We start from the raw sequence: 12,989 nt of genomic DNA, 5'->3' as shown, positions 1-12,989 counted from the left end.
TGCATATTGGAACAAAGGGATACTAATATAGACAGTGAGCCAGATATTAGAAAATTCTTTAATAAATGGGCAGCTTCTATAAAAACACTTTCGACCACAGAAATAGACTATTTGATTTTTCCATTTAAAAACTCGGAGCTAGTGCTCCTAGGTATTTGGTAAAGTGATTGGAGGATGTGAGGGGGAGGGGAGAGGGAGGGGAAGTGGAAATTGATTTTTATTAAAAAAAAAAAAAAGTCCTACTTTTTTTCTTTTTTGTTGGGTTTTGTCTCTGTTTCTTAATCCGTGTGGGGGACAGTTTTCGATTCAATATTAAAACATGGATTTCCACACATGTGGGTTGGGAATATGTCTCTAAACGATGTGAATATTATACCTTGATAGATTATGTACAAACTCAGCTTTGAGTTTAATTGGTGCTCTGACAAAATGCAGAAGGACATTTGGCAGACGGACATTTGGCAGACGGACATTTGGCCGACGGACAGAAAGCTAAAGAATGTTCCGATTTCGGCCGAGGGCAGATACGTTCCAGAATGCTCTGTTCTAATCGGAGCCTCGGGCACCGCAACTGCCTCTGGGAACCTGACCATGGGTCCCACACCGCACGTTTTGTAATTCTCTGTCTGGGAAATTATCTATCAAATCTATCTACAGGGAGTGCAGAATTATTAGGCAAGTTGTATTTTTGAGGATTCATTTTATTATTGAACAAAAACCATGTTCTCAATGAACCCAAAAAACTCATTAATATCAAAGCTGAATAGTTTTGGAAGTAGTTTTTAGTTTGTTTTTAGTTATAGCTATTTTAGGGGGATATCTGTGTGTGCAGGTGACTATTACTGTGCATAATTATTAGGCAACTTAACAAAAAACAAATATATACCCATTTCAATTATTTATTTTTACCAGTGAAACCAATATAACATCTCAACATTCACAAATATACATTTCTGACATTCAAAAACAAAACAAAAACAAATCAGTGACCAATATAGCCACCTTTCTTTGCAAGGACACTCAAAAGCCTGCCATCCATGGATTCTGTCAGTGTTTTGATCTGTTCACCATCAACATTGCGTGCAGCAGCAACCACAGCCTCCCAGACACTGTTCAGAGAGGTGTACTGTTTTCCCTCCTTGTAAATCTCACATTTGATGATGGACCACAGGTTCTCAATGGAGTTCAGATCAGGTGAACAAGGAGGCCATGTCATTAGATTTTCTTCTTTTATACCCTTTCTTGCCAGCCACGCTGTGGAGTACTTGGACGCGTGTGATGGAGCATTGTCCTGCATGAAAATCATGTTTTTCTTGAAGGATGCAGACTTCTTCCTGTACCACTGCTTGAAGAAGGTGTCTTCCAGAAACTGGCAGTAGGACTGGGAGTTGAGCTTGACTCCATCCTCAACCCAAAAAGGCCCCACAAGCTCATCTTTGATGATACCAGCCCAAACCAGTACTCCACCTCCACCTTGCTGGCATCTGAGTCGGACTGGAGCTCTCTGCCCTTTACCAATCCAGCCACGGGCCCATCCATCTGGCCCATCAAGACTCACTCTCATTTCATCAGTCCATAAAACCTTAGAAAAATCAGTCTTGAGATATTTCTTGGCCCAGTCTTGACGTTTCAGCTTGTGTGTCTTGTTAAGTGGTGGTCGTCTTTCAGCCTTTCTTACCTTGGCCATGTCTCTGAGTATTGCACACCTTGTGCTTTTGGGCACTCCAGTGATGTTGCAGCTCTGAAATATGGCCAAACTGGTGGCAAGTGGCATCTTGGCAGCTGCACGCTTGACTTTTCTCAGTTCATGGGCAGTTATTTTGCGCCTTGGTTTTTCCACACGCTTCTTGCGACCCTGTTGACTATTTTGAATGAAACGCTTGATTGTTCGATGATCACGCTTCAGAAGCTTTGCAATTTTAAGAGTGCTGCATCCCTCTGCAAGATATCTCACTATTTTTGACTTTTCTGAGCCTGTCAAGTCCTTCTTTTGACCCATTTTGCCAAAGGAAAGGAAGTTGCCTAATAATTATGCACACCTGATATAGGGTGTTGATGTCATTAGACCACACCCCTTCTCATTACAGAGATGCACATCACCTAATATGCTTAATTGGTAGTAGGCTTTCGAGCCTATACAGCTTGGAGTAAGACAACATGCATAAAGAGGATGATGTGGTCAAAATACTCATTTGCCTAATAATTCTGCACTCACTGTATTTATGTATCAAATCTATCTATCGTATCTATCAAATATATCTATTGCATCTATTGATCTATCTATCTATCTAATCTATGTATCTATCAAATCTATCTATCTATCTCGTGGCCGGACTGTTATCTGACAGACACTTGTGTTTCGGCCAAATGTCCGTCGGCTAAAAGTCCGGCCACGGTTTAATTTAAACTGAGTAGAAATTGAATCCATGCTGAGACATATCAGCTAATTTTTCTTTTTTTCTTTTTTTTTTTGAGAAGGTTACAACAGTATGGAGTTAAATTGAAAATGTACAATTTTTTGATTGCATACTTTTGTTAGCGAATTGTTATGTTTTCATTATTTGATTATTATACTGTGACTTGAAAATAGATCCTTAATGAAACTGTACACTAAAATAAAATATAAAAATAAAATAAAAAAATTGCTTGTTCTATCTGAATCATGAAAGAAAAACAATTGGGTTTAGTGAACCTTTAAAGTCTTTTTTTTCATGATTCAGATTTACTTCTGTTATCTAATTTTCTTTGTTCTCTTGGGTATCCTTTGTAGAAAATCATACCTTAGTAGACTCAAATATAGCAATGCACCACTGGGAGATAGCTACTAATTTGTGGTTGCACATATGTGCCTCTTGTCATTGGCTCATCCTATGTATTTAGCTAATAAATTGGAAAGTTGCTTAAAATTGCATGCTCAATATGAATCATGAAAGAAAAATTTGGGGCTTCACGTCGCTTTATTAAAGTTATTGTAAAGTTAAATGAATTAGTGCCCAGTATCTAAAAATAATCTTGTAAACAGGGGCACTTTAATACATTAAATTGCATACATTAAACTTTACAATGACTCTTCTTTTTTAAAATATTTACCATTGTGCTGTGGTAAAAAGACTGCGGTTCCTCCACCCGCATATCCAGTACCCCAAACAGGCCAAGTTTTCATGATATCTGAACTAGAGCACAGGTGAAATAATCACCTGATGGATGAGAGCAGGTCAGTAACCATGATTAATCTGCTGATTATTCCACCTGTGCTCTAGTTCAGATATCATGGAAACCTGGCCTGTTTGGTGTACTTGAGGATCGTGGTTGAGAAACACTTCTCTAATGTATTACAGCACATAATTTCCACACTATAATGTCCCCTTAAAGGGACAGTAAAGTCAAAATTAAACTTTCATGATTCAGATAGAGAATGCAATTTTAAACAACTTTCTGATTTACTTCTGTTATCAAATTGAATGTGTTCTCTTGGTATAATTTATTAAAGAGTAAAACTAAATAGGCTCGTAAGAGCTCAGGAGTGTGCACGTGTCTTTGGTACACTATGGCAGCAGTGTTTTGCAACATTTGTATAACAAAGCTACAAATAATGTTGTAAAACACTGCTGCCATAGAGTACTAAAGACACGTGCACACTCCTGAACTCTTACGAGCATACCTAGTTTTACTTTTTCATAAAAGATACCAAGAAAACAAAGTAAATTTTATAACAGAAGTAAATTGGAAAGTTGTTTAAAATTGCATGCTCCATCCAAAACATGAAACTTTAATTTGGACTTTACTGTCCCTTTAAAAGCCCAACGGTATATTTAAATAAAATAAAAAAAGACAATAAATAGCTAAAACATTATGTTCTGCATAATGCAGAGGTCAATCAATACCTATACATGTGTAACAGCTTTGTCACCATTTTATTGGCAAGGCATCTGTTTACAAAATTAGCTATCTCAATTACCCGGCTGCTCCCGAAGGCTCAATAATTTATTAAACGAGAGTCTGAGTACCATTAGCATCTGATTAATACAGAAAAGTGTACTGATTAAACAATGCATTAAGCAGCAGTGTCATATAGCAGCTAAAGATTTCATTTTAATGCATAACTCAAGAATTTAATGAACTAATTTAAATATTCACAGCAGTGCAAGGGCTAGCATCTCAATATTTAGCTTTTTTTCAGTATTTATACCACCGCTAATCACAGTTTCATACCTTCGCTTCTGCCACATCTGCTCAAAAGCATCTGCAAGTTCTACATTAGTGATTTCCTCAGAATCCTGGAATTTTAAGAATCCGTTTCCACCATGACCTGTGAACAATGAAAATTTGTGTGGAGAAAATTGTTCACGATTAACAATAGCAGCTTCTATGGTAACAGCCTTGAAATAAAGAGGAGAAATACATTATAGTTATTTGCTTTTTTTTTTTATGAACATTTCATAAAACGTTATGGCTCTGTAAATTTTTTTAACTTAACATGAATTTCACCCTAATACTTAGGCAGTTATTGGCAGTGGGATGATCAACTTGGTAATTTATTACAAATGCGAAAGAAAAGCCTGCCAAATGTTTTGGTTTCTACTGAAAAGACAAGAAATGTACATCATTAAAAGGAACATTAAACACCTTGAAAATACCATTTTGGTTCAGTACCCAGGATAGCACTTGCTGATTGGTGGCTACACTTAGCCACCAATCAGCAAGCACTACCCAGGTGCTGAACCAAAGATGGGCTGGCTCGTGAGCGCATATTCCTGCTTTTCAAATAAAGATACCAAGAGAACGAAGAAAAATTGATAATAGGAGCAAATTAGAAAGTTGCTTAAAATTGCACGCTCTATCAATATCAAGAAAGAAAAAAAATTGGGTTCAATATCCCTTTAGTGGCAGAAAAAGACTAAGCATATTGTATCCATTTTATTTACAAAAATGTCTTACAGTATTGGTTTCAATTATGTTTTGGTGTCTTTAACTCTTTGCTTCCTGAGCATTTTCACATACAAATCTATCCACAGCCAAACATACATGACCATTTGTGACTGCCACACTGTATTACTCGAATAGTTACCAGTCATGTAGATGAGAATGTTACTCCTATCATCGGAGAGGAGACGCTTCAGTCGAGGAGTGCTTGGGGGAATTCTGCCAGTCAAAACTCTCAGGAAATTTTCTACTGTAACCTAGAAACACAAAATAATCAAATATACACAATCCAATCAATAGAAATATTGTAACCTCACTGTTCAATAAAGTTTCAAATTAAATTTCATTAATGTGATTAGAAAACTGCTCATTGGCTGCCCGCATTATGATAGGATTCATTCTTTATAAAAGTCACTTATTTTAATTTAAAAAAAGAAGTATGCTGCCCAATTTAAAAAAAAATAGCAGGTCTCTGGTGTGAGCCTGAATTAATGAAGCTGGGTTTCAGATGAACTGGTTTCTAAGTAACTGAAGTATATAAAGATTTTTATACAAGTCTCTGGACACATGCAGAGAAACAGTGGCCGTGGGTGGAATGGCTGCAGATTATCTGTGAAATCGGAGACAGCTGGTGATACTAATTATCAGATTTTCCACAGTGAAGCATGTGACTTATAGTTGTCCTAAGACAATAAAGAACAATCTATTCCACTTAAGGGGATAGTTTTATATTTTAAACATATGGAATCGACTCATAAGACTGATGGAATGATGAGTCTTAAGAGTTATTTTTAATGACGACTTTCACTGCTGATTCACCCAGAGCTAATTAAGGAAAGGCAATAAAAGCATTTTTAAACAAACCGAGAACTTGAAAAGAAGAGGAATAGGTAATGACTATTATTATTATCATTTATTTGTATAGCGCCTGGGTACAAAGATAAGGATCTGTGATAAAATACAAAACATAACAAGCTAAACAAAACTAGTATTGGAGGAAGAAGGCCCTGCTCCGGAGAGCTCACAGTCTACAAGTTAAAGGTGCAGAGACATAAGCTCTGGGTAGGGTTGTCACCAAGGCCATGTTTTCCTGGACACTTATGAGTTACACATGCTGCAGGGTGTGCAGGGAGGAACATTAGTGATGTCCATTAGCACTATTCATGTGATGTCCAAAGGCACTATCCATGTTCCTCCCTGCACACCCTGCAGCATGTGTAACTCATAAGTGTCCAAGAAAACATGGCCGAGGTGGCAAACCTAGCTCTGGGGTAGCTTGTCACATGGATTGTAGTTGCAGCAGTAAGTCAGGCAGTTCAAACACACTTAAAGAACTACACATGCTGCACTGATCTAACAAGCAAGCTATTTATAATTCGACAAAACTTTAAAGGGACAGTAAACGCCTTGAGATTTTAAAGGGTTAAGGGTTTCCTTGCCAATAATAGCGCGGGTCATGCCACAAGCGGCAGGGCTGCACTATTGTACCCTCGCTCCACCCTTTTGGTCACCTTAAATAGCGCAGTCTCGCCGCTGGGAAATTGATTTTGTGTGGGGCTACGGGCGGCTTACAACCAAGGTGACGGACTGTGGAGGATATAAAAAAAATTGATTTTGTGCGGGGCTGCGGGCGGCTTACATCCGAGATCACGTGACGTTTTCCACCAGCCGCCTTCCAGATGATGTATGCACAGCAGCACATGGCTTAAAGGATTACTTTCTGTTATAATTTTTAAGCTAAACAACTAACATATTAAAGTTAATAAACATTAATTAAAACCTACTGACCTATTGTCTCCAAAACGAAGTTTCATAACGTTCTAAAAGTTATATCTTTTATTCGCCGATGACGTCACGTTATCCTGCCCACTATTTTCAGCACTGTGTGTTCAAAATACTTAAACCAATAACTTTGTGTTTAAAGCGCCATTTTGAAACCTAGGTATTGTAAACGGATTGGTACAGAGCAAAGGATACCCACGGAGTGGGTTTGGAAAACAATTAAATTTGCAGACAAGATTTCTGATATACGGTAGAGATATGCTAATGAAATGCTATTGATAAAAAGCGTATTTGGGGTAGTTAGTTAGTAACAGGCATAGAAAATATTTACTTACAGTGGCCCTTTAAGGCGCTATTAGTAATGCAATTCCCATTAAAAGACACTGATCCATAAGGGGTTTAAATAAAATATTTAGTTATGTATAGTAAAACAACTTTGCAGCATACTTTACTTATTTTGCCCCCTTTCCGTTTAATTTAGCTCTAAAAAAAAAATGTGCCTTCTTTAAATCTCAGACCTGGAGAAGCACTCTGCAGACTGCTCACAAAGAACCCTGCTACATATCTTTCCCTAATTGTATTTAACAGATACCTGCAAAACAATTCCCATTATACTACCAATACGACATGGCTAGCATTATTGTCTGCCAACTTAAGCCTGGATTGGCTCCTCCAAATAAGGCAAATGAGAGGTGGGGTTTGAATATTCAGAAATAAAGGCTGCAAACAAAATGTAAACTTGTTTTAACAATGATTAAACTTGGTGGACCTGTTATTCTATAGCAAGCAACAGAAATATCTTGTAATTACAAGCGGCTAGATTTGGAGTTTTGTCGGTAACGACCCGAAAAACTAACGCCGGCTTTTTTCTGGCCGCACCATAAAAATAACTCTGGTATTGAGAGTCCACATAAAGGCTGCGTTAGGCTCCAAAAAAGGAGCGTAGAGCATTTTTAACACAGCTTCAACTCTCGATACCAGAGTTGCTTACGGACGCGACCAGCCTCAAAAACGTGCTCGTGCACGATTCCCCCATAGGAAACAATGGAGCTATCGCTGACCCCTGCATATTATTATTAACCCCTAATCTGCCGCTCCGTAAACCGCCGCTACTTACATTATCCCTATGTACCCCTAATCTGCTTCCCTAACATCGCAGACCCCTATATTATATTTATTAACCCCTAATCTGCCCCCCATAACGTCGCCTCCACCTGCCTACACTTATTAACCCCTAATCTGCCGAGCGGACCTGAGTGCTACTATAATAAAGTTATTAACCCCTAATCCGCCTCACTAACCCTATAATAAATAGTATTAACCCCTAATCTGCCCTCCCTAACATCGCCGACACCTAACTTCAATTATTAACCCCTAATCTGCCGACCGGAGCTCACCACTATTCTAATAAATTAATTAACCCCTAAAGCTAAGTCTAACCCTAACACTAACACCCTCCTAAATTAAATATAATTTTAATCTAACGAAATTAATTAACTCTTATTAAATAAATTATTCCTATTTAAAGCTAAATACTTACCTGTAAAATAAATCCTAATATAGCTACAATATAAATTATAATTACATTGTAGCTATTTTAGGATTAATATTTATTTTACAGGCAACTTTGTAATTATTTTAACCAGGTACAATAGCTATTAAATAGTTAAGAACTATTTAATAGTTACCTAGTTAAAATAATTACAAAATTACCTGTAAAATAAATCCTAACCTAAGTTACAATTAAACCTAACACTATACTATCATTAAATTAATTAAATAAACTACCTACAATTACCTACAATTAAACCTAACACTACACTATCAATACATTAATTAAATACAATATCTACAAATAACTACAATGAAATAAACTAACTAAAGTACAAAAAATAAAAAAGAACTAAGTTACAAAAAATAAAAAAATATCTACAAACATAAGAAAAATATTACAACAATTTTAAAAACTAATTACACCTACTCTAAGCCCCCTAATAAAACAACAAAGCCCCCCAAAATAAAAAATGCCCTACCCTATTCTAAATTACTAAAGTTAAAAGATCTTTTACCTTACCAGCCCTGAACAGGGCCCTTTGCGGGGCATGCCCCAAGAAGTTCAGCTCTTTTGCCTGTAAAAAAAAACATACAATACCCCCCCCCCAACATTACAACCCACCACCCACATACCCCTAATCTAACCCAAACCCCCCTTAAATAAACCTAACACTAAGCCCCTGAAGATCATCCTACCTTGTCTTCACCTCACCAGGTATCACCGATCCGTCCTGGCTCCAAAATCCGGACCGGCAACCATCTTGATCCAAGTGGCATCTTCTATCTTCATCCGATGATTGGATCAGCCAATCGGATTGAACTTGATTCTGATTGGCTGATTCCATCAGCCAATCAGAATATTCCTACCTTAATTCCGATTGGCTGATAGAATCCTATCAGCCAATCGGAATTCGAGGGACGCCATCTTGGATGACGTCCCTTAAAGGAACCGTCATTCTTCAGTTGGACGTCGCCGGAAGAAGATGGGTCCGCGGTGGAGGTCTTCAGGATGGAGCCGGTCGTCATCGGATGAAGATAGAAGATGCCGCTTGGATCAAGATGGTTGCCGGTCCGGATCGCCTCTTCTTCCCGGATAGGATGAAGACTTTGAAGCCTCTTATGGACCTCTTCAGCCACCGGATGATGGATCACCAACCCCCGCTTGGGTTGGATGAAGATTTTGGAGCCAGGACGGATCGGTGATACCTGGTGAGGTGAAGACAAGGTAGGATGATCTTCAGGGGCTTAGTGTTAGGTTTATTTAAGGGGGGTTTGGGTTAGATTAGGGGTATGTGGGTGGTGGGTTGTAATGTTGGGGGGGGTATTGTATGTTTTTTTTTACAGGCAAAAGAGCTGAACTTCTTGGGGCATTCCCCCACAAAGGGCCCTGTTCAGGGCTGGTAAGGTAAAAGAGCTTTTAACTTTAGTAATTTAGAATAGGGTAGGGCATTTTTTATTTTGGGGGGCTTTGTTGTTTTATTAGGGGGCATAGAGTAGGTGTAATTAGTTTAAAATTGTTGTAATATTTTTCTTATGTTTGTAGATATATAACTTAGTTCTTTTTTATTTTTTGTACTTTAGTTAGTTTATTTCATTGTAGTTATTTGTAGATATTGTATTTAATTAATGTATTGATAGTGTAGTGTTAGGTTTAATTGTAGGTAATTGTAGGTAGTTTATTTAATTAATTTAATGATAGTATAGTGTTAGGTTTAATTGTAACTTAGGTTAGGATTTATTTTACAGGTAATTTTGTAATTATTTTAACTAGGTAACTATTAAATAGTTCTTAACTATTTAATAGCTATTGTACCTGGTTAAAATAATTACAAAGTTGCCTGTAAAATAAATATTAATCCTAAAATAGCTACAATGTAATTATAATTTATATTGTAGCTATATTAGGATTTATTTTACAGGTAAGTATTTAGCTTTAAATAGGAATAATTTATTTAATAAGAGTTAATTAATTTCGTTAGATTAAAATTATATTTAATTTAGGGGGGTGTTAGTGTTAGGGTTAGACGTAGCTTTAGGGGTTAATCCATTTATTAGAATAGCGGTGAGCTCCGGTCGGCAGATTAGGGGTTAATAATTGAAGTTAGGTGTCGGCGATGTTAGGGAGGGCAGATTAGGGGTTAATACTATTTATTATAGGGTTAGTGAGGCGGATTAGGGGTTAATAACTTTATTATAGTAGCGCTCAGGTCCGCTAGGCAGATTAGGGGTTAATAAGTGTAGGCAGGTGGAGGCGACGTTGAGGGGGGCAGATTAGGGGTTAATAAATATAATATAGGGGTCGGCGGTGTTAGGGGCAGCAGATTAGGGGTACATAAGGATAACGTAGGTGGCGGCGCTTTGCGGTCGGCAGATTAGGGGTTAATAAGTGTAGGCAGATGGAGGCGACGTTGAGGGGGGCAGATTAGGGGTTAATAAATATAATACAGGGGTCGGCTGTGTTAGGGAGAGCAGATTAGGGGTACATAAGGATAACGTAGGTGGCGGTCGGCAGATTAGGGGTTAAAAAATTTATTCGAGTGTCGGCGATGTGGGGGGACCTCGGTTTAGGGATACATAGGTAGTTTATGGGTGTTAGTGTACTTTAGAGTACAGTAGTTAAGAGCTTTATGAACCGGCGTTAGCCCAGAAAGCTCTTAACTACTGACTTTTTTCCTGCGGCTGGAGTTTTGTCATTAGATGTCTAACGCTCACTTCAGAAACGACTCTAAATACCGGAGTTAGAAAAATCCCATTGAAAAGATAGGATACGCAATTGACGTAAGGGGATCTGCGGTATGGAAAAGTCGCGGCTGAAAAGTGAGCGTTAGACCCTATTTTGAGTGACTCCAAATACCGGCGGTAGCCTAAAACCAGCGTTAGGAGCCTCTAACGCTGGTTTTCACGGCTAACGCCAAACTCTAAATCTAGGTCAAGGTGTTTACTGTCCTTTTAAAAGGGATGGTGGAATGTTATATATACATTGATGCATCACCATTCCAACCTACACTACTGCTGTTTTTTTATTTTACAGTGTCAAAGGGTTGTTTTCTTATAAGAACCCGCTCAATCACGCTGTTCACTTAAAGGGATACTAAACACAATTTTTTTCTTTCATAATTCAGATAGAGCATTACATTTTAAGCAACTTTCTAATTTACTCCAAATATCAATTTTACTTCATTCTCTTGCTATCTTTATTTAAAAAGCAAGAATGTAAAGCTTACCAGCCAGCCAATTTTCAGTTCAGCACCCTGGATAGAGCTTGCTTATTGGTGGCTACATTTAAGCCACCAATAAGGAAGCATAACCCAGGTTCTCAACCAAAATGGGCTGGCTCCTTAGCTTTACGTTCCTGCTTTTTAAATAAAGATAGCAAGAGAACAAAGAAAAATTGATAATAGGAGTAAATTAGAAAGTAGCTTAAAATTGCATGCTCTATCTGAATCGTGAAATAAAAAAATTTGGGTTTAGTGTCCGTTTATATGAAGAGCACTGCATTGATGGATAAAGCTGAGGGCTGTCTAATCCAGCGCGGTAGTATTCTATATTAAAGTGAACAGCGAGCAATTGAGCAGTTCATTCAGACAAACAGGAGGGCTACAAGGAATACTTTTGGCAGTCTAAATATAGAACATAATCTTTTTTTAAAAAGGGATACGCTAATTTTCATTAATTGTGCACATACTGCAAAATTATGTAAAACATATGTATTGTTTACTACAGCACATTTGATGCCCCTCCCTCTAATCATAGGCATTGCCATTTTGGGACTATATGACAATGAAGCTAACTGAAGCAGAGTTACAGCACATGTGCAAACACATCAGCCCTATGTAGTGAAACATGGCGGCACCCATGACTAGAGCGAGGCGGGGAATAATCTCAATAGTATGCTTAGAAAAACATAAATTATGCTTACCTGATAATTTCTCTTCCTTCTGTACAGGGAGAGACCACAGCTGCATTCCTTACTTGTGGGAAATACTGAACCTGGCCACCAGGAGGAGGCAAAGACACCCCAGCCAAAGGCTTAAATACCTCCCCCACTTCCCTCATCCCCCAGTCATTCTGCCGAGGAGAAATATCAGGGTGAAAAAGGTGCCAGAAGAACAAAATAAAATTTAGGGCCGCCCATCGGAGAACACGGACGGGAGCTGTGGACTCTCCCTGTACAGAAGGAAAGGAAATTATCAGGTAAGCATAATTTATGTTTTCCTTCTTAATACAGGGAGAGTCCACAGCTGCATTCCTTACTTGTGGGAAAATTATACACAAGCTCTAGAGGACACTGAATGCTAACGGGAGTGCAAAAAGTAGAGACAGCCCCCTATTATTTGAGGGCACCACAGCCTGCAAAAACCTTCCTTCCGAAGGCTGCTTTCACAGAAGCAAATAATTCTGTTAAAAAACAATTTGGAATAAAAGAATGTAAGGAGGCCCAGATAGCCGCCCTACCAGACTGATCCATAGATTCCTCATGTAAAGGTCCCAAAAAGACGACACTGCTCTCGTAGAATGAGCCGTAATCCTCTGAGGAGGCTTGTGTCCCGCTGTCTCATATTCCAAGCGGAAGATACTCCTCAACAAACAGATAAGGCAATGCAAAAGAGCTGTAAATGCCCTTTTCAGGGCAATGCCTGTACAAATGCCATTTTAAGGACAATGGGTAGATTAGGTTTTTTTAGATCTTTTTTTTTTATTTTGTGGGTTTGGGGGGGTGGGGGTTTGTA

The 12,989-nt window shown here is 38.3% G+C and overlaps 1 protein-coding gene across 1 annotated transcript in view; it reads right to left on the bottom strand.

The window, feature by feature from the left end:
- PIGK (phosphatidylinositol glycan anchor biosynthesis class K) overlaps positions 1-12,989 on the bottom strand; it is a 539,029-nt gene that overhangs the window by 468,300 nt on the left and 57,740 nt on the right. Inside the window, exons 5-6 of the mRNA XM_053693337.1 lie at positions 5,069-5,180; positions 4,213-4,309 (exon numbers count right to left, since the gene is read on the bottom strand). Coding sequence (XP_053549312.1) covers positions 4,213-4,309; positions 5,069-5,180 — 209 coding nt within the window. The remainder of the gene's footprint in view (positions 1-4,212; positions 4,310-5,068; positions 5,181-12,989) is intronic.

Source organism: Bombina bombina, chromosome 10 (assembly GCF_027579735.1).
Source record: "Bombina bombina isolate aBomBom1 chromosome 10, aBomBom1.pri, whole genome shotgun sequence".
Lineage (NCBI taxonomy): Eukaryota > Metazoa > Chordata > Amphibia > Anura > Bombinatoridae > Bombina > Bombina bombina.
The sequence above is the reverse complement of the archived record's forward strand: the minus strand, read 5'-3'. Positions and strand labels throughout refer to the sequence as shown.